Raw genomic sequence first — 24789 nt, 5'->3', positions numbered from 1 at the left:
CATTTCTTTACTTAAAACATTGGGAAATTTCTTTAATTTATTTCTTTAGTTTTTGAAGACAAAACAATAATCGCATTCTGTAATCTCAAATATTCAATATTCTATAATTAAATCAACTATTTGGATATTCGAAAATCATGACCCATCCCTATTCTGTACCATAATGTGCAAGTACATGAGTTTCATCCTTCCCGAGCGCCACCAAGGCGCTCTTGCTTCCTGGTTTGCGAATCTTATCCACCGTTGCCAATAAGGAGCTGAGGTGTTCCCATTGGTTAACGTTGAGTGAACTCGACTGAAAGAGAATCTATGGTTGTGAATATAACCTCGGTCCTCTGAAGGACAACATGAAATGTAAACCCTTCCAAGCTTCATTGGCATTCTGGAACTGGTTAATTGGATTGCTTCAGAATTCTCCTTCAGAGATCCGAGGTTATATTCATAACCATAAATTTGCAAGTAATATGCTTCAATGGCCCAATCCCATTTCTAACTTTCACTCCTACCCAGTGGCGTCGTTAGACCTGGGCATTCGGGGCTATAGCTCCGCATCCTCTGGGGATAGCCCCGGATCTATGGGCCGTCAACAACAACAACAACAACAAAAACTCTAATCGTGAATGAAATAAATAGCTCCGTAGAAGAGACTTTTGTGTTTTGTGTCCATTGTGTGCATTAACAGCAGCGCAAGAAAATCTGACATGATCTGGGCAGGTTTAGAATCATTTGTTGCAAAATGTTGCAATTTCAATTCTCCTCTACGCTATTACGCATTGCTGTTTCGTGCTTCTACTAACTAGCCTTAGCAAAATAAGTGTACAGAAGGACAAATGGATATTAGAAGTTTCTTTAGAGAGAAGAAAAGGGCAGTGCAGGGACAAGAAGTGGAAACTCACAGTGTGTCATCATCTCCCGCAACCCAGGAGGACATTTCACATCAGCTCAGTTTCAATATATCGTGATTTAGGCTACCGTAAAACTCCAAATAATAGCCCGGGCTTTTATTTTCCCAAATCGCCAAACTGCACCGGCTAGTATTAGAGACAAGCGTCTATATGAGACAGGCCTTTAATTCCCTTTACACAAAACTTTTCCTCTGCAAAGATGGAAAATATTATCGAATTAATTATTTCAAACACACTGAATGTCTACCTATATGACTAGGCTATCTGATGACAATTACGGATCATCATTCATTTAGTGTTGAGATGTTGTTCATTGAGTGAGATATAGTAAGATCCAAATAGCTGGGATAGCCAGAACAGATGAAACATGTTTTAATTAAACGTAATCTACAAAGAGATCGTATCACACTGAAAGCTCATATTTTGTCACTAGCAAATAGCCTATATCGGTCCTTTGTCAAATACAGTTGCATTATCAGCCCTGACCAAAACCGTTCAGGAATTATTTATGCAAAAGTGGAACGTGCTTAATGTTTCATTCTCCCTCCTTTTCGGCAGGAATGAAACAGCATGAGAGAGCATGAACCATACTGTTTCTCCCGTTTTGTATTTGTCAAATTTGACAACAGTCTACATTCAAATCATAGCCTACTTCCAGGCGCACGGGAACATATTTTTGACCAGGGGTGCTGAATAACAAAATAATCATGGATGTCCGACGATTTCTCCCCCAGCATATGATTCGAATTTAGACAGCTAAATACGCCATTTTACCGCCGTGTATGAGTAGGTCTAAGAGTGAGAAGTTGTATAATGCCCTGGACAGCCACATTCCACTGCAACTATGCGCAGCACTTGCCACTCCGACTCATCAATAAAAACTGTGCGCGCACACACCAGTCCCATAGAAGCGCACTTGACTTTGCATCATTAATCTATTTCAGTAGGTTATATAGCCAGAGAATGTCCGTAGACGGGCTCTGATATAGCCTAGTCTAAGGTAAATTCCTTTTCTGACTTCTTTCTCTTTATCGCCATGGCATTTAGAATAAAGAATAACGTCCGCGAACGTTCTGGTTTTGTTGCCAGCATAAAAACAAGCTTACCATCGGCCTATCCGCAAATTAACACAAGGGATGAATTGAACGATGACGAAGTCGGACATATAGGCATAGTTCATATTGGAAAAAAAGTTATACAATTTGGAACTCTAGCTTTTCCCCACCGCAGTCTTTTACTGCCATCTAATCATAACGTGCGCAGTCTGCGCCATACTTAAGCCCAAATCACACCCAAGATTCGCAACGCGATGAGCAGCAACTTCTTGCAACATTCTAAAACCTTGCAACTGTGACCAGACATGTGAATGCTTTGCGACGGCTTGTAACAACGTGCAACATCTAATTCACACTGCTGTAACCTCCTTTCTGTAATGGTTTCGTGTCATTGCGAATCTTTAAACAGACGATCTGACGGGTTTTAGAACATTAAATACAACCCGAAACTAAAAAACAGACCAGGCCTCTACTGGAGACCGGCCTTTAACCCAAACCTGTAGCCACGCCAGGCGTTTAAAAGAGACAGGCGTCTCTTAGGGACTCGGCGATTATTTGAAGTTTTACGGTACTATTGAATCACATGCGCAGTAAATATGGTAAACCTGACCTCGTTTGAGGGGGCTTCCAAGCAATGCATGTTGGGCTTGATTTTGACAGAATGGAACTTTTTCTTTGGGCAAAAGTTTGTGATACACAACCCAAATGCATTGCTTTCAAGGCACCCATAGCCCATTAATTGAAGGGGATGACGTCCGAAATGTTTATCCCGAGACGAACGCTCACACCTGTGCACTTGACAGAGGTGCATGACGATGTTTATTCTACAGGCTATTTTAATGTCATATTTTGGGTGTTGTATGTGGTGCACTTTGGCAGACGTTCTCCTTACACGGTCTTTAAACATCAAAATATTCAGAATGCCGTGACGTGAGTCATTACGATTGGCCTTCCTTTTCATTCTCAAAGTAGGTTAAAATTGCATGTTCATCAGCCCGATTTTCAAAATCTCTCGGGGGAGACACCTCCGAACCCGCGGGCAATAAGGACTCTAACTTCTGGGCTCTAGCCCCGAATGTTTCAAATACCTAGCGACGCCCCTGCTCCTACCCCTACCCCTGCATTATGTAACAACATCGCATTATGTATGAACTTGAAAGATTTTCACTTTATGTAACAACTCCTGAATTTTGAAATAATGTGTCACATTTTGAAATAAACTGCCTAACCGCAGGATGTAATCAATTTCCCCGCATTTTGTGATAAATTATTACAGTAAGTCATCTCACAAATGAATGTCTGTATATGTTCTATTTTGTAACCATTAAACTTGTGCTAAATTCAACTTAAATAAAATAAATTCAGCCTAAATTGCAGCACCCTCTACATTAAAATGTGGGAGTTATTCCATAATGAATTAAAGTTGTATTGCATTTTGTAGCGTTATTAGAAAATGTGGAGTTTTTATATAGTACAGGGTTTCCCTTAAAACAGAGTTAAAGCGTAACTCTCGCCAAAATGCATCCTAGGGTGTTTTTTTGAATGTACCCGAGTCAAACTTTCGTTTAAAAGAATAATTACGTCCAAAGCGCCACTTTTAAGCTTATCCGCATTGACGTTTTCAGGTGAAATGGCCTTTTTCAATGGGAATCCTAGGGGCACTACTATTTTGATACAAGATCGCATCAAAATCACTATTTTTAAAACACTAAGAAGGCTCGACACAACATGAAACTTTGATCGAAATGTCATCAGTGTCTCTACACATGAACATGAGCATTGAGAGTTGTTCAAAACCTTTCTTTTAGTAAACTCTGTGTCCACAAACAATGTTCTCAATGCTATGATGACAATCAAATGCTTACTGTAACATGTACAACTGTAGAAATGCTATGACATTCACAAATAAAGCTTCCTACAATACAAAACTCAAATCAAACCAAAGCTGGAACACTCTCAGCAACTCACCATCAGATCAGGGAAACCTACAATAGCCCCGGCATAGGAGCTGTTATCACAAAAGAGGCGATTAGGTGAGATAATCTTTTGATCTAAAGCAGCACTCAGGTTCTCAGAGGTCAACTGGTCACTGGATATTTCCTGGGGAATTGGTGTCTCAAATCCTGATCGAAAGAGAAGTAAGGAGAAAACAATGCAAGAGAGACAAAAACAAAAACAAAAAATTGATCAAAGGCGTTTCAGAGCAAGTTATTCATGTAAATATATTTCAACTAAAAATCCAACATGTTCTCTTAATGCTAAATATGTAGACCGTTTCGTTATCAAAGTTGCTGGGATTTTTTTACTATTGGTACTGACATGTTGACAACAATACTAAAGATTTCTGATCAAGACATTTGAACTCTGAGCTAGATAGATGCTAGCTGCTGGCTAGCTGTTGGCTATATATTTATAATTGTAGCAATCCTGCCATAATTGTAGCATTCAGTAGTTTTATTCTATTGGGTGGTGGTAGCATGGTGGTTAACGAGCTGGGTTAGCATGCAGTAGTTTGAAAAGTTCTGGGTTCAATTCTCAGCTTCCACTATTGTGATATTGAGCAAGGCACTTCACCCCAAGTTGCTCAGGGACAATGTAATCCCTTGTAATACAGTATAAGTGACATATGTAAGTCACTTTGGATAAAAAGTGTCTGCTAAATTAATACATGTAAAAATGTAAATGTAGTGCTATATGGGGAAGATCACGTGCATGTTAACATCTAGGGTAAAAATAAAACTTTATACATCTCTACAAAACACATCTGGAATGATTACCAATCAGTTAAAGTTTACAAAACACGTACAAGTTTGTGTCTATGTGCCCTAGATCAAACGTTACAGCATTTTGAAGATAATGACAAGTGGAGTGTCAGGCATTAGGATTTTGAACTCATCTGAAAGTAATTGTGAAAAATATTATTACCTTTTTTCTTCTTCTATTACTACAAATTATTTCTGATTACTAGGGATGTCCCGATACCATTTTTTTTCAAACCGATACGAGTGCCACTTTTTATTTTCCTTTTTTTAAGTTGAAGTTATACTGTAATTATGTCTGCACTGGTTCAATTAGCAACTTGTCTGGAGTAAATAAAGAGAACCTCCTCTTTACCAACATCCACTGCATCATCCTTTGGTCAAGAAAAGACCACTGGCCATGGGTACCTTTTCACAAAGTGTTGACCCAGTGGCCCATTGGCAGAAATTGGCTTTTGACTGCATTCAAGCTTTATCTGCATTTATATTTCCTTCCTTTTCTTTAACCATAGCATGTCAGGGTTTCCCGCAGAAAATTTGTAAGTCAAGGTGGTAGGTGAGGTTTGCTGTCGGGAGGGGGGAGGGGGGGGGGTGTTGATTTGTTTGTGCCATATTACAATTATTTATAAAATTATGTATAACAATTATTTATCAAAATAACAGTTGCAATGTGCAATTTTAATTTATAATAGGCCTATACAACACTATACAAATATGTACAAATATGTGTTAAACAGTGCTAAACAACATAACAACTGAAACAAGAACAGTGAATTAATGTGTGCTGCTGTTCGGACGCATCACACGATTCGGAGGCATATCCTACCCGTAAATCCTCAAACTATGGCCGGGCTATCAGTCCACGAGCACTAAAAGACATTGTTTCGATTTAACTCAATGAAATTAAAGAGCTCTTCTTAATATTTAGAGTGCATGAAAATGCACTCTACTGTTATCCAATTTATTAGAGTGCATGAAAATGCACTCTACTGTTATCCGATTTATTCTTATTATATGTTATTATTATTATTCCGCTGACGCTTTTTGTGCGTTTAATGCGGCTTCAACCGTTTAACATAGAATTTTCATTCAAAATGCGTTGCGTAGGTCTTACTTAGGTGACTTCAGCTATGTATTTTTCAACTTTGTAACTTTTATACTTTTTAAACTATTAATTAAAAACTACTAAAATTTCCCCATAGACTTAACATTGGCGATTATGACATCACAGTAGGGCACATAGAATCCTATGCCAAGTGTTCCGGTCACCTCCAGCAACTGTTTGTCTCAGGCTTTAAGCATACAATATGGCTCTATTAAGACTACAGATCCTGTTCAACTGCTTCCTCTGCCCACAACTAGGGATGTAACGGTATGAAAATTTAACCTCACGGTTATAGTGACCAAAATTATCACGGTTTTCGGTATTATCACGGTATTTTTAAAAGTGCGTTCAATATGTTCAGAAAGCACTGATAGGCCTACACAAGCTGAAATAGTTTCAAAAAGTGTCCCGTTCAGTTTTTCATGTTTAATTGGCTATGTGCTTATCGCTTAACTTACCCTACCATGACTTGGAGGTTGCTATTACTGTTATTTGGATCCAATGAGTGAGACCAGGCTTGGAATTTCACCATTCTGGGGGCAAGGCGACTTGGCCTTCAGTTGGGCATATTTGGTGGAGGGCACAAAGGCCACATAGGCTATAAAAAATATCAAAGTTGTATAGCCTATTCACTGCAGTAGACCTGCATCACTGTATGAAACATTACAAAAACATGAAACATGACATATTATATAGAACTGCAAATCATCTGAACATCTAATATTTACAGATATCTAGGCTATATTTAACATTTATTTTATATTTGGCCTGTTATGAAATCATGTATTGAACAATTTAAGCACAGTTCAGCTTTAAGAAACTCAAATAGCCTAGATGCATGCTTAGCATTTTGTGATCTACTTTCACAAACTCTTTGTCAGCTGTCCTCTGATTTACCGATATATAGGCGATATTTGTAACATTTATTTTGTATTTGGCCCGTTATGAAATCATGTGGAACAATTTAAACACATTGTAAAACTTAAAGCCCAAATTTGGAGACATCCATGCATGTCGAAATGTACTGCAAATTCAAAAGTGGATTACTCTGGAACGGCTAACTGTACAGGGGACTGCTTTACACCTTTATGTTCGGTAAAGTCTGCTGTTTATTCTGATATATGGTTTGTCATGTGTTAAACGAAAGGTTCGTGAAGTATTGCACCGAGAGGAATGGGTAGGGAGATGGACGAAAACCTTCAGTAGAATTTATGATTAAATTTAATTATATTATTTACGTTTCTCGCGAACCGTTCACCACAGCAATTCGCGGCTAACATCGTTTAAAAGCTGAGAAAAAGCTCTTTCATGTGATACTTGTGATGTCTGTGTGATGAGTAGGCTACTTCGCGAGTAGTTCAACTGAGAAGAATAGGTGAATTTAGACGCACTTTCTTTCTTGCGCTGTCACTTTCTCCACTGCGTAAAATAAATTAATTTGCGCTGTGAATGCTAAGATTATTTTGACAGGCCATAGGCTAAATAAAATTCGCTATTAGTAGGATGCAAAGCAGAATATTGAAAGAAGGGCACCAAGGGCACCGTGGCCTGTCCCTCTGAAGGGACATCACGGCCAACACAAGGGGCAAAAACGTGGCCGCCGTGAAATTCCTACCCTGAGTGAGACCAAAGTAAGTGTTCGAAAAAAACTTTAGGCTACTGTGTTCTTCTGATAACGTGAGTGGAATGGATTTAATGTGCACGCGAACATAAAAAGACGCAGAGTGCAAATGTTACAGTGCAAGTTTTGCGGTGAAAATGTTCCGCCTTTTAAAATCAGGTGTAGCCTAATCCAATTCGCAGTTAAAACCATCAATTAGGCTAGACAACAGAATCAGTAGGGTACCAATTTTGCTTCATTGTACCAGGCCTACTGTATGTCAAAAGCAGGCTCGGATGAAGCTGGGAAGGATTAAACACACGGTTTCAACACCGTGATAATCAACCGTGATAATTATGATATTTCAAAAGAAAACGGTAATTGTTATCGTCAACATTTTTATCACGGTTTATCATTATACCGGTAATCGTTACATCCCTACCCACAACTGTTTCAAAATAAAAGTCCTCACTACAATAATTCTATATTAAACAATTTAACCATTTAAACTATCCAACTATTTAACTGTTACATACCATAACCATAACAACTATTCCAACTGTCAGTTATCATCAACTATGCCTCTAGCCTACTATATTAAACCACCACCTACCTAGCAACCAATTTAGCAACCATTGAAATTAAGCATCTATGTCAGTTTCCATAGCAACCAATATGATTATACTAGCAAACCACTGTATTAACTCCGTTATTTCTGATAGTAGCCACCATGGACACTCTAGCAACAACCTAGCAACGACTTCAAGTACCCTAGCAACAGCCTAGCAACCATATTCACAGTTAAAACCTAGCAACCAACATCATTAACCTAGCAACCAGCATAGCAACCACCATAACTACTCTAGCAACAGTCAGTTGTCAACTTTGACTTCTTTCAACTGTTTCCTCTGCCCACAACTGTTTCAAAATAAAACTCCTCACTACAATAATTCTATATTAAATAATTTAACCATTTTAACTATCCAACTATTTAACTGTTCAGCCATTCCAACTGTCAGTTATCGTCAACTATCTACCTATATAGAGCCTTTAAACTATTTGTTTATCAACACACATTAAACTATCAGTCTATCAACAACTTTTAAACTATCTACATTTAACTTTTAAACTTTCAACATTCATTAAACTATGTGTATCAACATCCATTAAACTATCTGTCTATTAACAACTTTTAAACTATCTATATTCAACTTTTAAACTGTCTACTTTTAAACTATCAACTTTTATTAAGCTATGCAACCACCATGTCTGTCCTAGCGTCATTTTCATGCACTCGTAATTCCCTGGAATTACATTCTCTAGTTTATATTGTTGGTTGGTTTAATACTGTTGCCAATGAAAAGTGGTTGTCCTAATGGGTCTCAACACTGTCAAGCTACCAGTCGCTTGCCATCCCCTTCTGAGCTTGACAGAGGCTGAAGCCACTACATTTAAACACAATTGTTGCCGCGAGGTACCCTGGAAATCCAGTTCTCGCAAGAGCACAATGGAATTGTCTCTGGGCAAGGAGCAATGATGCACGTTACTTTTATCCCAACATTCCGGGGAACCAGCTAAACTGATGAAGACAGCGCTGCAACGTTGGAGGACAGTACACATTGGTCGTAGTGTTATCCGATTGCGTCAAAGTCTGAAATCATTCAGAGTAAACATGGTCTAGTGTTATCCAATTGCGTGCAGTGAGATTTTTAAATGCATGCTTGTTGCCGCCCCTCGAGTTGGGCCATTACATTGTTCTTGGCCAGACCCTTAATATTTCTAGATTATCAGGGTCTGGATTTTCCAGGCTAGCCGCTAGGCATTCCTGCCTATGAATTTAATAAAATAAAAAAGTAGGCTAAATCATGCATAATTAAAAAAAAGAACTCAATTTAGACAGTAAATTAAATCCCGAACCAAACCAAAAATCGTATGCTTTTGATAGCCTACCGCTGGTATGCCGCTCCAAACTAAATGCATGCCTAACAATAAAATGTAGAAACAAAGACCTGCCTCAATTAAGCCTGCCCCAAATAAAGCCCTGAGCTTTGTGCAGCCTAAGTAAATAAGTAAGCTAAGCGACCGTTCGTTATTTATAAACGGGGTCACCGGAGGAAAATAGGGGAGGGTCATGTAATTTTATTCTTTGTTGAGGGGAGGGTCACCTAACTTTTTTTGTCTAGGAGGGGGGGTCACCCATCTTTTGTATTAATGAAAACAGCAAAAAATCAAAGTGGCTTGTTTGATTGTTGATTTCTGTCGCCATATAACGTTCTCTTTCGTTCCATAGCTCTGTCAATATTGAACACTGAAAATAAGGGAGATTTCCCGGGTTTCTCACGCAAAATACGGAAAATGTCAACATCCGTCCCCATTAACGTTGGAAGGGTTGGAGCAACAAAGTAGCCTACTTTATTCACGCCTAACAGCCTATATCCATTTGGTCAACTTTATCCAGCCCTAAAAAAGCTAACTTTGGTTTACTTGTAGTTTACCGTGTAGCCTAGCCTAACTTTTATGGTCTTCAGTGTAGGCTAGAGTTGGTAAGTTATGGTAGGCCAACTTGGAGTGAATATACAGGGGGATTTATTTGGCTCTTAGCCTGGCAGGTGCGCACGTAGACATAGCCTACGGCCGAACACTGCAAGCGCCAATGAATCGTGCTCTCACAACAACCACGTTGTTAACTTGTTAATGTTAATAGGCCTACTAGGTTAACATCACTCTGAGTTCGCAAGCAAAACGAGTTCAAGCAAGCAAAACGATTATTTGAAAACATCTGTTTCTCTGGAAGGGCAAGGGGTAACAACAGGACAACACAGAGACAGGCCAGAATGCAGGACTAATGTTATGAGAGTATTACAGTAATATGGGATATTCTACGGGAAAATATTAAAACGGCAAGACAGCGGGGAAAAGTTAAAATGATAGGCCTAAACCCGGAAAAAGTTGGCATGTTAGGTATTTTTCGGTCCCTGTGATTATTTGTGAAATTGTGCAAACGGTCTTTTCAAGTCATTTGAGAAGGAAGGAGTGTAGCAAGCTCCCAAATTGACGCTCGTCTGAGAAATTGAGTTTTGGATAATGTTCAGCTTCGGCAGCTTTACAATGACTGAGGAAGCCTAGAGACGAGTCCATAGCAACAAGTTCATGTGTTGAATTTGTTATTACCCAGTGTGCTTTGTTGAATGGTCTCAATGTTTTATTGTTTTATTTCATGTGAATACTTACTAGAGGAGTAAATTATTTCAAGTAGGCTAATGCAGTTGCAGGAAGTGTGCATTTAATTTCCATGCTTATTGTGTTTCCACAACAATGTTAGTGAGTAAATCTACAGAAATGGCCACCATCTTGGTGAAGTGTGATGTGTAAGATCAGAAAGCAGAGGGTGAGTTTAGAACGATTGCTTAAGTCGATGTGTTTTCATAGCACTCCATAGCGCTAGGTATTGATGGTTGGCCGGGGAGGGTCATGTCTTTTTTGAAAAGACTGCTGGAGGGTCGTTTTCTTGCAGGCAGGGGAGGGTCATGCAACTTTTGATTGAAGCACTCAAAATCCCTCCGGTGACCCCGTTTATAAATAACGAACGGTCCCTAAGTAAGTAATAGAACGTCATTATTTGAGGATTTACGGCATTTAAAAATTGTAAAAACTTCCAATTCATGGCACGTTTTTATTATTATTTTGAATGCATTCTGAAGAGGGAGACTGGCGTTGGTCACGGTTTGAAATGAAAGGGAGAAAACAGTAGCCTAGCCTATAGCTAGAGTAACACGAGGAACATCGCTCATATAGGCCTACCTATATACAGTGGGCAGTGCTTCGATTTGGCCAGCTTCCCTCGCGGTGCGCGCGGGATCACGCGGTATCACGCAACTTTAATTTGTATTTTTCCAGTGACACTGCAACGACGCTGCAACAACCCAAACAACCGGCAGATGTCTCAAGTGAGCAGGGTGTCTCGTAAAAAGAAATGGAGCCTGGAAAACCCTACACAGACTTCACTACAGACTTTAGCAGACTGGTTTAGAAATAATTTAATAGCCAGAAATATGCCTGTCCTGCCCTAACAAAGAAATATTTGGTTAACTGCGAGTGAATCCCGTTTGCAGCCGTAGAAGAAACGTAGGACAAATGAAACATTCCGGTTTTCTCTGAGTGCAACGATGATAGACAGACATCATTTGGACAAAATTTAGAGCACATTAACCTCCGTTGCTCAGCCAAATGCCTTCCTGTTGCGATTTTTGATGGTCACCAGTTTACTTCATTAGCGGTTTACTTTTTTGATTATTAAAGAGTGTTTTTCATTTAAAGGTTTGACTTCGTGCTTATTCAGTAGAGCATTTAGGTCTCTCCCCAATCCCAGACGTTCACATTGCATGTTTGTTTGTAATGGATGCAACCGCGACGCGCTTGACGGCAATGAGTTGTTAACAGACATGAACCAAGACATAGCCCAGCAGCAATCTAGGGACTGTTCGTTATTTATTGAAGGGGCCACCTGAGGGATTTTGAGTGCTTCATTAAAAAGTTGCATGACCTTCTCTTGCCTGCTAGAAATTGTTCAATGACCCTCCGACAGAATTGTCAAAAAAGACATGACCCTCCCCTGCCAATTGTCGCCGTCTTCCGCCTGCGCTGCTTTGCGCCACGAAGACACACTGTGATAACGTTCTTAAATCAATCTTTCCCGGGAGCTTGCATGCTACCAGTCCTTCCTTTTCAAATGTGTTGCACCTGTTTGCACAATTTCACAAATAATCATATGTGATTAATAATGTGACAAATAATCCCTGTGCACGGGGACCGAAACAATGCATGCCAACTTTTTCCGTGTTTATCACATATTTTAACTTTCCCCCCGCTGTCTTGCCGTTTTAATATTTTCCCGTAGAATATCCCATATTTTAATACTCTCATAACATTAGCCCTGCCATCGGGCCTGTCTCTGTGTTGCCCTGTTGCTACCCCCTTGCCCTTCCAACGAAACAGATGTCTTCAAATCAAATTGCCTTGCTTGAAGGCAAACTTAGAGTGATGTTAACCTATTTAAGTTTAACGGCGTGATTGTCGTGAGAGCACGATTCATTGGCGCTTGCATGTTCGGCCGTATGTCTACGTGCGCACCTGCCTACCATCAGGCTACTCAGCTACTAGAGTTTCCCCTGTTTGTATGTTCACTCCAAATTGGCCTACCATAACTTACCAACTCTGCACTGTAGATCCTAAACTGGCTATTTATATTTTTCTGTGAAATAAGCAAATGTATTTGTTCAACTTTATGAAGCAGAATTACGCACTAGGCTACTTGGAACGTAACATATTTTTGTTTGCGCAGGAGAGAGAATGACAGCGATTAACAAATTGCACTTGTTGCTGTTTACCAATAAATACTATATATTTTTGCAAACAACAAAAACAGAAAGGATGGAGACAGCAAAGCTAGAGATTGGGCAGGAACAAGGTCAATTGGTACTCTGCAAGAAAGAAGGAAATGAGGGGTAAACGTGGTGTGCAGAGAGGGGTGCCCGAAGTCTGAAGACTGAGACTGAGAGCTACATGGAAAAATGTGCACCTAGGCCACTTTGAAATGTTGCTGTTTTCATGATTACAAAATTTGGGTGACCCCCCCTCCTACACTAAAAAAAGTTGGGTGACCCTCCCCTCAACAAAGAATAAAATGATCCTCCCCTATTTTCCTCTGGTGGTCCATTTCATAAATACCGAACGGTCCCCTATCTAAAATAACACATACTTGAAGTACCATTCATGATATGTTGTCAAATATTGAAGTCGTGGGAAGTTTACATAATACGATGTCTTTGTCATGGGGAAGTGTTTTTCCCCATGCATTTATTCTAGGCTACTGTCAGTGACTGCCAGGAGAGAAGCGGGTTCTGTGTTGCGTTCATTTCAGTGACTGACGCGAGAGAAGCGGGGTCTATGTTGTGTTAATTTTTTTTCATTGGGCCTTGCCTTCCACAGCTCTTCAGTTCCGACAAAGCTGAAATTACTTCTTTTGAAACAATGAGTGCAGGCGCGCGTTCGCGATATATAGTCCTATTAACTGGCCGCTCGATTCACGTTGGCTGGGGGGCAGGGGGGCCATCAGACATTTGTGCCCAGTTAATCCGGCCCTGCCCCCAACAAATCACACCTTCCTACCTCTGTGACAGTTTAAAAGAAATCGAGGACTCCTAACTCACAGACCTATTCACAAACCGGTTTTTGTGCATGCGGCTACAGGAGCTTCCAATCGTGAGGAAGCAATTTTGCATTGTAGGCATAACTAACATGCAATAACGCCACCAACAACAACCAAAACTAGGCTACTCATTGTCAACATGTAAATTAAATGTAACATTATTGTGAATCAAATTAAAATGTTCTCTTTTGCAAACGTAGGCATAGGCATAGTAACAGATTAATTTAATAATGTTACAAAGATACTACATCAATCCGTATGTTTCATGTTCATGTTCTGTCTTTTTGGCACTGGAGTAGCCCATTGACTCAGATGTGACGTGATCAGGTAAGAGGTTTGGAACAAAAACGGCAATGCTGCTTTGCAATTGTTGGACTTTTATTTTGACACATTTTTGTCGTTCTGTCTTCCGCATTCATGAAAGGTTTGGTATGAATGTTGAGTCATGTCTCATGAAACAGTCATGAATGCTTTATGTGCAGTTTATGGCAGCTGCTATGAATGCGTTATGAACTCACCCGTCAAGTAAAGTGTTACCAAATATTTTATTGCTATTTAGGAGTAGCCTACTCCTAGTGGTAAGATAAAAGGCTTTGTGAATATGGCCCCTGGTGTCTAACCCATGCATAGCCCATTTACACAAAATAATGGTCGAATATTACTGATGATCATTGTTATTTAAGAACATGCAGTGCGCGTAGGGCACCAAAAACATCTTGCTCGTAAAAAATCATCATACCGCACATTGTGGCGGGTCTGTTATTTAACCTAGGCTACTTACTGTCTGAGCCAGTGGTTTTCAAACATTATGCGTGACTCGGACATCTAACGAAATGCAACAGGCTCATATCGTCCTCGCATTCGCAAAATGAGGACATAGGCTACAGACTGCTCAGATAACAGGTGTAGCTACCTCCAGTTTTGCACAGTTTTAGTCAAGTTATAGGTCATAGTTGTCTAAGCCTCTATTGCATAGCCTGTTAAAAATGTCGCTAGATAGTATTAAATCGCCAACATTGTTTTCTACAGAAGCCTACCCAAGGCTACAGATTAATTCTGAACAGTTATTTCTCTACTGGCTCATTATCACACAAGACACTGTTTTGATTTGCGTAGTTCCGTTACCCCCAACGCTGACAATAACGTAGATGTACAGTGGCAGAGCGACGCACAGTGGCTGAAAGTGGTACTAAAGTTTCACGCAGCTTCACGCCGCATAATGCGCGACTGAAGTGGCCATTTGAAAGCAACACCCACTGTACTGTGTGTATATGTGTATATATATATATATATATATTTATATATATTTTTTTTTGACGACATAGGCTACTTAAGGCGTTGTTAAGGCGGCCGCCTTAACTGCAAAGTGCTGCGGGAAACCCTGCATGTGATTTGCTACACCAATCAGCAGTATGTTTGTGTTCTGTTTTCAAGAAATTGTTGTTAGAAAGTTGTTATAAAAAGAAAGTGTTTCAAAACATTCCTTTCCATAGAATCAATTACCGATAAGGATTCATAGAAATGTTTTAAAATAATAATAAAAAAAACGTATCTAAACTATACTGTTTTGCATGTGCTTTCTGGTAGCACTGAGAGCATGCTTTGAATTTTTTCTCATTGCTTTTAGGTTTTTTTTACCTAAACTAATCCCAAAGCCCATGTCATGTGATTCCTCAGTGATAGTGTGGAGCTGACAAACTCCAGAGTCCTCTGCACCCATGTGCATGGGCTTGGTCAACAAGAATTTCCTAAAGACAGAGTAAAAACAGTCCATCAGTTTGTAAAGGGGTGATAACAGAGTCAAAAGATGCCTATACATTAACCACTGAAATATACAAATTATGGTTTTATGGACTAAAAATCAAATCCCTCTCTCTTATCATAGCCTTACAATAAGATGCATGTTTAGTTCTTAACAGTGAGAACCCTAGTGGTTAGAAGCCCTTTGTAAGGTCTTGCAAGTTTAAGGTCTCATTTGCAATGTAGCTTGAATGTTATTCCTCATTTTGTAAGTCACTTTGGATAAAAGTGTCTGCTAAATAAATAAATGTAAATGTAATGCCAGTGTAGAAGAACAAAAACAAACTTGTTTGTTTTGTTCTCAATCAGAAGCCAGCGATCCTCAGCCACCAGGAAGACAGCTTTTAGGTTGATGGGAAGTGAGATGATGTGAACTTGTCCCTCCAAAACATCTAGGACCTCCAGCTGATTCCTACCAAAACAATATGATGGATGTTTGTATATGGAGTACCATTCAAAACATTGTGTGTAGAGAGGTGTATGAATAGTCTGACTAAGTTAGTCAAACCAACTGTTTTTCTTTTTCCAAAGGGCCTAGGCACAGGAGCTGGCCAAAAATTAGGGCGACGGGAATAATAAGAAAACTTAAGAAGAACAATAAGTGTGCTGCTTTTAGCAAGCACACTTAATAATTGCTTATATGAATAGGAAGTAAAATCAGAAGAGGTACCAGGTACCAGATGCTGGCAGAAAGACCTTCTAATATTAACGTAATAATGACTTACCCATCATGTTTGTAGAAAAGCAGCCAATTCTTTTGGGAAAACTCACAGCACATTTTGAAGTTAGGCTATAGGGAGAAACAGGGCAAACAGGCAGATATTCATTACATTATCTTCATACATGTGGTAAAGAGCTGATGACGCCGGTGGCTGTACTGTAGCTTTTACCTCACTGTCCTTGCTGCTCCACCACTTAGGGGACTGGTTCCTCTTGTGGGTTTGCTCTTCTTTATTTTGAGTGAAAAGCAGCTTGCGTGCAGCCCCAGTCACCAGGTCCAAGTGAACCACTGTGTTACTCTAAAGAACCCAGAGGAGGGGTTAAAAATGTACAAAGAAAGCAATTTTATTTTTTATCAAATTTGAGGTTAGAGGACTATGACAGGCATTGACACACAGATGGAATAGCATGGTGTTGTAAAATATTGTACTATAAATGTTTGTTTGATATCCCCTTGATAGTATAATAGTATAATGAAAACATGGCGGCTACATATGGGAGATGGTCAGCGTCTATAAATAACAGCCCAGGTAGCTCGGTCTCTGCTCTCTCTCGTTTCCCTCTACCGGTGTCTCGTCTGCTGTGTGATTGGTTCGCCGGTGTTTCCCCGCAATTGCTGAACGTGACAACAGGTAGTGTGTTTTGTCTTGTGAGAGCGACCTGGTTTGGTCCTCGTCTCGGACACAGGACTTTTACGGGCTTTTCCCAAATCACGGAAGAAACGTCGACACAGCGGTATAGTAGCAGATAATCAGGCAAGTGTTATTTAAATAAACTCCTTAAAACTCCTGGTGCACTTACAAACTTTCTAATGCCTCGTTATTGGACTAAAGGTCATAGTTGTACTACTGTAGAAGTTTCGTACCATTCAGGGCATTATCAGTGGGGTAATTTACGAGATAAAAGTTGGTTCCATTACGACTGCAGAACGTCATTAGTTTCTGACAGCGCTACTCGACCAGGGTTCGACCAAGGGAAAAAAGGTTCTGGGAGGGTGTTTGGCTCGGGGTCATGGTGCAAAGGACCCTAGGGTGAAATTACGCCGAACCATCGCTTTAAGGCCCACTTCTCTGTGTTTCTCCGTGCTTCTTAAAAGTGCTATCAGTCGTGAGCGGTGCGACTTTAAGTTTAATATATACTTAGGCTACCGGGGAGGTTTCCTTAGGGGTTTTCCTGGGGATTGTTATTTTCTCTTTTGGGGATATTTTTATTTTCTACATTTTCCTTTCCTCCGGCGCCTGGGCTGCCTTTAAATGTAATCTGAACTGAGCAAATCACGTTTGTTGCGCTCTTGTTTTGGAGAGCTTCTTTTGTTAGTGATTTTGCTATTTATTATTATTTTGTACTCGTGTTTATCAGCACTGGAAGCTTAAAAGCAGTAGGCTACGTTGTAGTAGTCTGGATTGTCTGTTTTGTAGCCAATGGGCTCTATCTTGCACTCCAGCGCAATTTACTTTGTATACTCGCGCTTTTGTCTTTCCTATTTTGCAGTCAGCGCATATTGGAATTTTCCCTCCACAGGTACATGTGCGCCCACGGGGGCGTTTCAGCGAAAAGAGGGGGTGTGTTCCGGCGCAAACGGTCCCTGTTGATATTTTGCAGTTTCTGAAAACAATTCCGCCACAGACCAGGAACCTCCTGGTCTAAAGTCAGTGGCGCAAATTCAGATGCTATTTTAAGGGCGCGTGCATTGCCACAGGCCTGCAGGAATGAATGCTATGCACACCGATCTACAGAAACCCTGTGCACAGATGGAAATATTCAAAGCCTTGATAATATTTGTCCGTTTCCCGGTTTTGTTCGTGCATTGGTCAACTAAAAATTTTGTAGCCTATATAGTACATCTACATGCAATATCATTACAACAACAATGCCTAAATTACGACATATTAATTTGGAAAATTTTATACAGCCCTATAAAGGCTAAAGTTACCTTTAGTTTTGTTCCAATTTACCGCCTATAAGCATTATTCCTGCTGCGCTAAGGTTTTGACAAGCACCACAATTTTGCCTACCTTGTTGTAGCCCATCTGAAATAACTCCAAGCTTTGCTATGTTCCCTCCATCCTTTTGTTGTTTTCAAAAAACTTTTTATATCCATGATGGCCTTGAAGTCTTGAGTTTGTGAATTAGCTTAAATCAGCTTATTACGTGCTGTTAACCAGCAACCATATATAGTAAAAGAAAGCAGCAAGTAGCCTTGGCTACAATTTCTGTAGTTGCTGCGTCCATTCATTGTTATTCTCTCTCCTGCTCAAACAAAAGTTGTGCATGCATTAAGTTGATGATAACGTGTTTACAAACTCTACTTTACATAAAATATTGTAAATAGCCTACTGTCATGCAGTTAATGGGATACTGTGCAGAGTTGGAAAGTTAGGTCAACTTGGAAACTGTTTCTCGTTGTTGAGTTGCCTGATGGTAAGGTACAGCCGTAGCTTACACCTGCAGGAGCGCTTGCTTGGGTGCCTGTGTTGCGCAATGCACTTTGCTCCTCTCATCTATACGACGCAGTTCCCATTTCTCCAAACCATACATAATTACAAGGACAAATATTGCTACACGAGGGAAATCAGTGTGGTGTCCGATGTGAAAAAATAGGTATAAATCTAGCGTACACATTTCCACGAATCATGGATGTGTTGGTGAAATATTAGAGGACTTAATGAGACGTGATGTTGAACTGCATGCCGATGCCATTTAACCCAAATGCCCCAGCAGCAGCACGGGAGAGTAGAGCTTTTCTGACAGAAGATCTGCATTGTCTATAGTGAGGTAATGTTAGATTACATTGCAAAAAAATATCACCATGCATTCATAACCTCGTGATTCAGTGAGAGTGATCCCAAAACATCAGAAAGTGACATTTCTGTATTACATTTTGTCAAGAGGAAAAATCAATAGCAACTGTTACCAACTGACTATAGCGCTGTGAACCGTTCCTGGCTGCACCTGACAAATCCGCCATCATAATAGCAATCCGCTATGGAACAAGTGTGCCTGTTGTTAAAGGGAATGTGAGATGACGCTCTGATTGGTTTATTGTACGTTACGCCCAAACCACACCCATGAGTAATGTAGCTACTACAGACCACCCCATTTTAGATTTGTGTCGGGCGCAACAGTCATTATCCCGCCGGTAAAATAGCAACAGCGCCCAAGATCCGCCCACAAAGTGACTTGCGCAAAGTTTTTATTATATTTGTATCTATCCTGCTGCTGCATATATGAAGGAGGCAGACGAGAAAGCACTGCTGAAACATTTAGCCTAAGTTAAAAAAACAAAAAAAAGACAGGAGCATCATTCTCTACTATTTCTGCAATACGCTTAAGGAATTTTCGTTGCCTACGATAGGAGTTTGTCAAGTCTGAAGTATAACCTCAATGCAAAGCAATCCGGGGGTATGAGTTAGCACACCTCTTGATGATAATAATGCTAGACGCCAGCCTTGTCAAAGTTAACTTTGCAAATGTATTGACTGACTAGCTAACCAACGAACTTCCTTACTAAATTGACTACATTTGTTGCACACTTGAAATAAAATGTCTTCACAAGTATGTTGAAGGTGGTTACATTTATTTCTATTCCAATAACTTCACACATTACATTTCCGTTCGCACATGTACGCTGCTTTTCTTAGTCTCATTTTTTCTACTGTTTAGTTTAATCTCTTTCTACTCAACTACTTGAACTGCTCTATGTGTTATCCTGGACTGCCAGCCACTGGATAGAAAAGGCAAAAACATAGTAATTATGTGAATACAAATCTACAACATGTTTAAATGGCCAAAAAAGAGCAAATCATGGGGGTATACCACACATTACCTTGGTGTTAGGGTACTGCACATGTTACTGACAGTGAGTGGAAACTTCAGTCATTTACATTTATCAATCATACAAAAAATCTGACACCAGGCACTATGGTGATAACTACGCCAAAGGGAAAATTATAATATGGGGCCCTTCATTAGCGTGATAGGGGGATTTATTGGAACTTATTAAATTAAATGAACAATTTCTTATAATAATACATTTTATTTATAGAGTGCTTTTGAAGTACGCAAAGCTGCTTTATGTGCAAGTTAAAACAGTCATAATATCAAAAACCTTAGATTCTGAACTGAACTGAACAAGCGGGTTCATGAAAGGAGGACCACAAACCGCAAACCGTTGTGCAAAGCTTGTGGAAGATTACCAAAAGTGTTAGATTAAAGTTACATTAATAAAGTGTATGCAAACTTTTGACCCTATGAAATTGTGATTGATTGATTGAATGATTGTGATGATTCATGTCTACTATTATTCTGGAATACTGCATCATTGAAATAAAGTAGTTTGACTAATATGGATATATTGCAATGAAATATATTTAGAATTGTGAAAATTGTGTGTATTTTTTCCAAGGTGTATGTAAACTTTTCAACTGAACAAAATCCAACTGTATAGGACATGATGATAAAAAAAGTTTTTGTTTTGTTGGCATCCTTCCAGCCTTCCCCACACATTAAATGAGCAATACATTATGAAATAATACAGGCCCATATGATTTTTATCAATGTGTATGTGCCTTGTTCTAGTGGAGTATTCATTAGGATAACCTCACCTCTTCTTCATGGAGAATCACCTGGCCTTCAAGAGGTCCACCAAGTGGTGCTATGGTGACCAGAGGCTGCCAAGCACCACTGAGGGTTCTTGGGAAGATTTCATAGAGGTCCACACAATGTAACACATTTGCCCTTTCTTTCATGGCATAAATGGACACTGGATTACACGTGGCTACGAAGATGAGATCTGAAATAATAAACACTTGTTCATATTATTGATATTTTTTGTCTGCAATATTGATATGAACAGAATGATTTATGACAGGAAAATGTCTAATGAAGGGTAGCTTGTTGCTATATCATTGATATTGCTTTCACATTTGCAAATGACGAAACTAATCAGACACAGTATGCAAATGTGATTCTTGCCCATTCTTCTAAACAGATAAGTCAGTCTAGATAATGTTGAAGATTCCAGGGGTTCCTCTTGTGAATCCTGATCTTTAGTTAACCTTCAGAACTGTTCAGTTGGATTTAGGGCCTTGATACAATACTAACTACACGTTTTATCTTAAAGATATCACTTTTTGCAGTGTAGGGCATTTACATGTGTTGGATGTGTATGTGTGCGTGTGCAAGGTCCTTCTGCTGGACACTTACCCTTTGCAGTGGTGACATCACATACAATGTTGACCTCATTCATAGGAATCTGCCAGTGGGCATGTTCTTCAGTGAAGCTCACAGCTCTAGACTCATTTCTCTCAATGTCATAAGGCTGAACACGCAGGAAGACTGGGCCCTGTGGTACAAAGCAAATTGATAACTGTTATAAAAGGTTTACAAAAACCAGTACACAAAATAATATAAGCTATTACAGTTTGGAAAAAGTTACTGTAGCATTTGTTAAAAAGCTCATACCTTGATGTCTATTTTATAAGATTCAGTGGGGCACAAGAGTTTGCGCCGTACATTTCCGCTTTGATTTATGGTCCAGTATCCAGACATCTTGCACACAGGAAGAGGCAACCTTAGGGAAAGGGTGCACCTATATTTACTATCTAGGCCATGACTGAATTAACTGGTACACTTTTCAAAATGATGATTAGAAACAACATTTCTCTTGATTTACATCTCTTATACAGCTAATGTGTCAAAGTAATAACAGGCTTTTGGTGAGATTCTGGGAATGAAGTTGTCTCCTTAAACTGCTTTTCTTTGAGAAGCAGTAATATACTCATTCATACTGCTAAGGACCATAATTGTTTGTATGAATATATTTACCAGTTGCATGTGTGTTCTTGCTTTATATATCTTGAAATTCAGCATGTGTGACTTGTGTGAGTATGGCATGGGAAAGTGACAGTCAGCAGTTCCTGCTAATGCTGGTGCGGCGCACTCCCGTCGTCTAGATCGTATAATGTAAGGTGGCAATCCTAGCGGTTTTAAGCCAGTCCAAGTCTGTCTTTTTCTATTAGTATTCTACCTGACAGAACAAATCTAAACACTTCACCTTCCCCTGCTCATGGATATGGAGACTTTACAACATCCAATCATAGTCTGTGACTATCCATACCATGAGGCTTGGGACATATGGGAGGTTCTTTAGACATATTCTTTTTGATTCGTCGTCTTTTGGGATGTGATCGAAACTGTTCCATTTTTGGCAGGAACACTCTGATTTAGTTTTAGGCTTATGTTAAAAAACTGATGTTTAAGCCACTGTACTAGATTAGTTCAGTTATATGTATAACCACAAGCAGCACATGTTGCAGCACTCCGTATTGTATCTCTCATAAAGGTTTGCGACTTTACACAGTAAATAAAAATCCGAAAAATACTTGGCCTCTTCACAAATTTGCACACAAAATACCATAGGTATACTACTTCCGCCGCCTCACTGGAAGTTTTGCCCACTGGTTAGCACTCTGGACTTGTAACCGGAGGGTTGCCGGTTCGAGCCCCGACCAGTGGGCCTCGGCTGAAGTGCCCTTGAGCAAGGCACCTAACCCCTCACTGCTCCCCGAGCGCCGCCGTTGTAGCAGGCAGCTCACTGCGCCGGGATTAGTGTGTGCTTCACCTCACTGTGTGTTCACTGTGTGCTGTTTGTGTTTCACTAATTCACCGATTGGGTTAAATCTAGAGACAAAATTTCCCTCACGGGATCAAAAAAAGTATATATACTATATACTTTTTTACGGTAGCACCCCGTGGAAACTTGTGAATGTGACTTGTTTTTAAATGTGAGAGGGTGTGAGACGGTAGTTTTCAGTCTTTTCCAAATCTGTTCAAAGTCTTCTGATGTATGGGTAGAATTTTTTGTCCAGGAGTCCTCTTTACCAGTCAATAGACCTTTACCTCTTTTATTTGACTTGAATAACAAGTGTACCATTATTTCATGGCAATAGTTTGTTCATCAATATAATCACAATTATATGATTAACAACATTGTAATAACAAGTAGTAACCAATTTAACACCTAAATAAACCCCTGACTCCCATAATAAGGAACTGACATAGTATCTGAATATTAGCCTGCTGGTGAACTGGACTGAAGCGTTCTGTTGGTTAAACTTTTGACAAGAAATAAGGCCAACCACCAAGGTATAGCAACACACATGGGACCTGTTGTTCAGTTGCACATGCATATTCTTGTTTTACTCAAAACTCTACCAATTGGACTTCCGCCTTTGCCATGTACTGTAAGAGGGTTGCAACCGGATCACGGATAAATTGAGCCAGGATAACCAAGATATCTCGGCTTAATCCCTTATCCTAGTTTTGTGCAACGGGCCCCTGGAAAGAGTGCACCGTACACAAGCTCCAAAGCCTGCCTTGGGACAACGTCAGCGAGCCATCATCGTTAGATTCCATCGCTATCAAGATAAGGAGCGTGTGCTCCGATGGCCAAGGTCGCAGAAGGAAGACAAAGTTCGACAGCAACAGAAATCTATTCTTCCCCGATATGAGTTCAAGCCTGGCCAAGCAACGAGCGACATTCAAGGACATCAAGAATAAACTCTAATCACGTTCTTCCTACGTCACCCTGCTCGCCTCTGCATCACTGTTAACAGGGACAAACATCTCTTCGACACCCCTGAAGCAGCAGAAGCATTCTACAATCAGATGAAAGGGAACTTTCCAACACCGATAAAGAACAAAGCTAAATGATGCCTGCCACGTCTGAAAGGTTTGAGATTGAGTTAGCTTGAACACTAAATAGCCTGGGTGATAGGCTATTAGATGCAGATTTTGGATAATTAATAGAACACCTGAATTGCGCTTTAGACTATGACACTGAAAGGCGAGTTTTGTGTTGGGTGGGGTGAATTGGGTAATAGACTAGGCAGGATTTTGGAAAATGTGCTTATTTAAAGTCCCGAAGGCAAATCATGTTAATTTTTGGCATACAACATTTTTAGGGGTTTTGAAGGGTGCTGAATTCAAATCTTCTGTATGCCAGGCTCAAAAATGTCCCATAATGCCTCAAAATGGAGAAATCCAATATGGCCGCTGCCGCCAGGTCAAAATCTAATTAATCACTTATCTTTTAGACTGTACAAGGTAAAAACCTGAATGTAATGTGCTTTTATAGGTTTTCACATATAGGGAATTCAATGTCATGCTCAGATTTAAGATCAAGACTAGAGAAAATGCTTGAAATTAATGTACATGGTTAAAATTGTTGTCTCGGATAATGAATAATTCATGAAAAAAGAGGACCATGAAACAGGTTGATGGCTTTCTGAAGAATTTACTTGAAACATGTTTAGAAGCAAGGTTGATTACCATATTTCAATTATATATTTATATTATTTATCTGTATTTTAACTATTTATTTAATAATGCATATTTATCTATTTATTTAGTAATTAATCCATTCTGTTCTAATCAATTCTTTAAACTTCTTGGTATGAAGAGGTAGGCTACACACTTAGGCTATCCTAATCATCCTCATCCTCCTCCTCTCCAGCAGTGTTCTGACAGGTGCTGCTGCAGCTGCATGACTCCATGCATAACATGCAACTTTTCCTGCAACTGTAGCGCTGGCTTAGACATCCCTTGACGCAACCACAGGAGGTGATCTCCTTACAA

General features: G+C 39.8%; 1 protein-coding gene across 4 annotated transcripts in view; it reads right to left on the bottom strand.

Annotated features, from left to right (window-relative positions):
• The window catches only part of vwa8 (von Willebrand factor A domain containing 8), an 833026-nt gene that overhangs the window by 676960 nt on the left and 131277 nt on the right, over positions 1 to 24789 (bottom strand). For all 4 annotated transcript variants that reach the window (XM_076264210.1, XM_076264208.1, XM_076264211.1 and 1 more), the window contains exons 27-34: positions 21616 to 21724; positions 21358 to 21496; positions 20757 to 20944; positions 16323 to 16451; positions 16158 to 16222; positions 15719 to 15844; positions 15271 to 15380; positions 3929 to 4083 (exon numbers count right to left, since the gene is read on the bottom strand). In XM_076264210.1, coding sequence (XP_076120325.1) covers positions 3929 to 4083; positions 15271 to 15380; positions 15719 to 15844; positions 16158 to 16222; positions 16323 to 16451; positions 20757 to 20944; positions 21358 to 21496; positions 21616 to 21724 — 1021 coding nt within the window. The remainder of the gene's footprint in view (positions 1 to 3928; positions 4084 to 15270; positions 15381 to 15718; positions 15845 to 16157; positions 16223 to 16322; positions 16452 to 20756; positions 20945 to 21357; positions 21497 to 21615; positions 21725 to 24789) is intronic.

Source organism: Alosa pseudoharengus, unplaced genomic scaffold, assembly GCF_046254945.1.
Source record: "Alosa pseudoharengus isolate Yale_2024_CS ecotype anadromous, Long Island Sound unplaced genomic scaffold, YU_APseudo_1.1 YU_APseudo_1.1_scf_3, whole genome shotgun sequence".
NCBI classification, from domain to species: domain Eukaryota; kingdom Metazoa; phylum Chordata; class Actinopteri; order Clupeiformes; family Clupeidae; genus Alosa; species Alosa pseudoharengus.
Note: the sequence above shows the minus strand (reverse complement) of the source record. Positions and strands in the feature narration are given on the sequence as shown.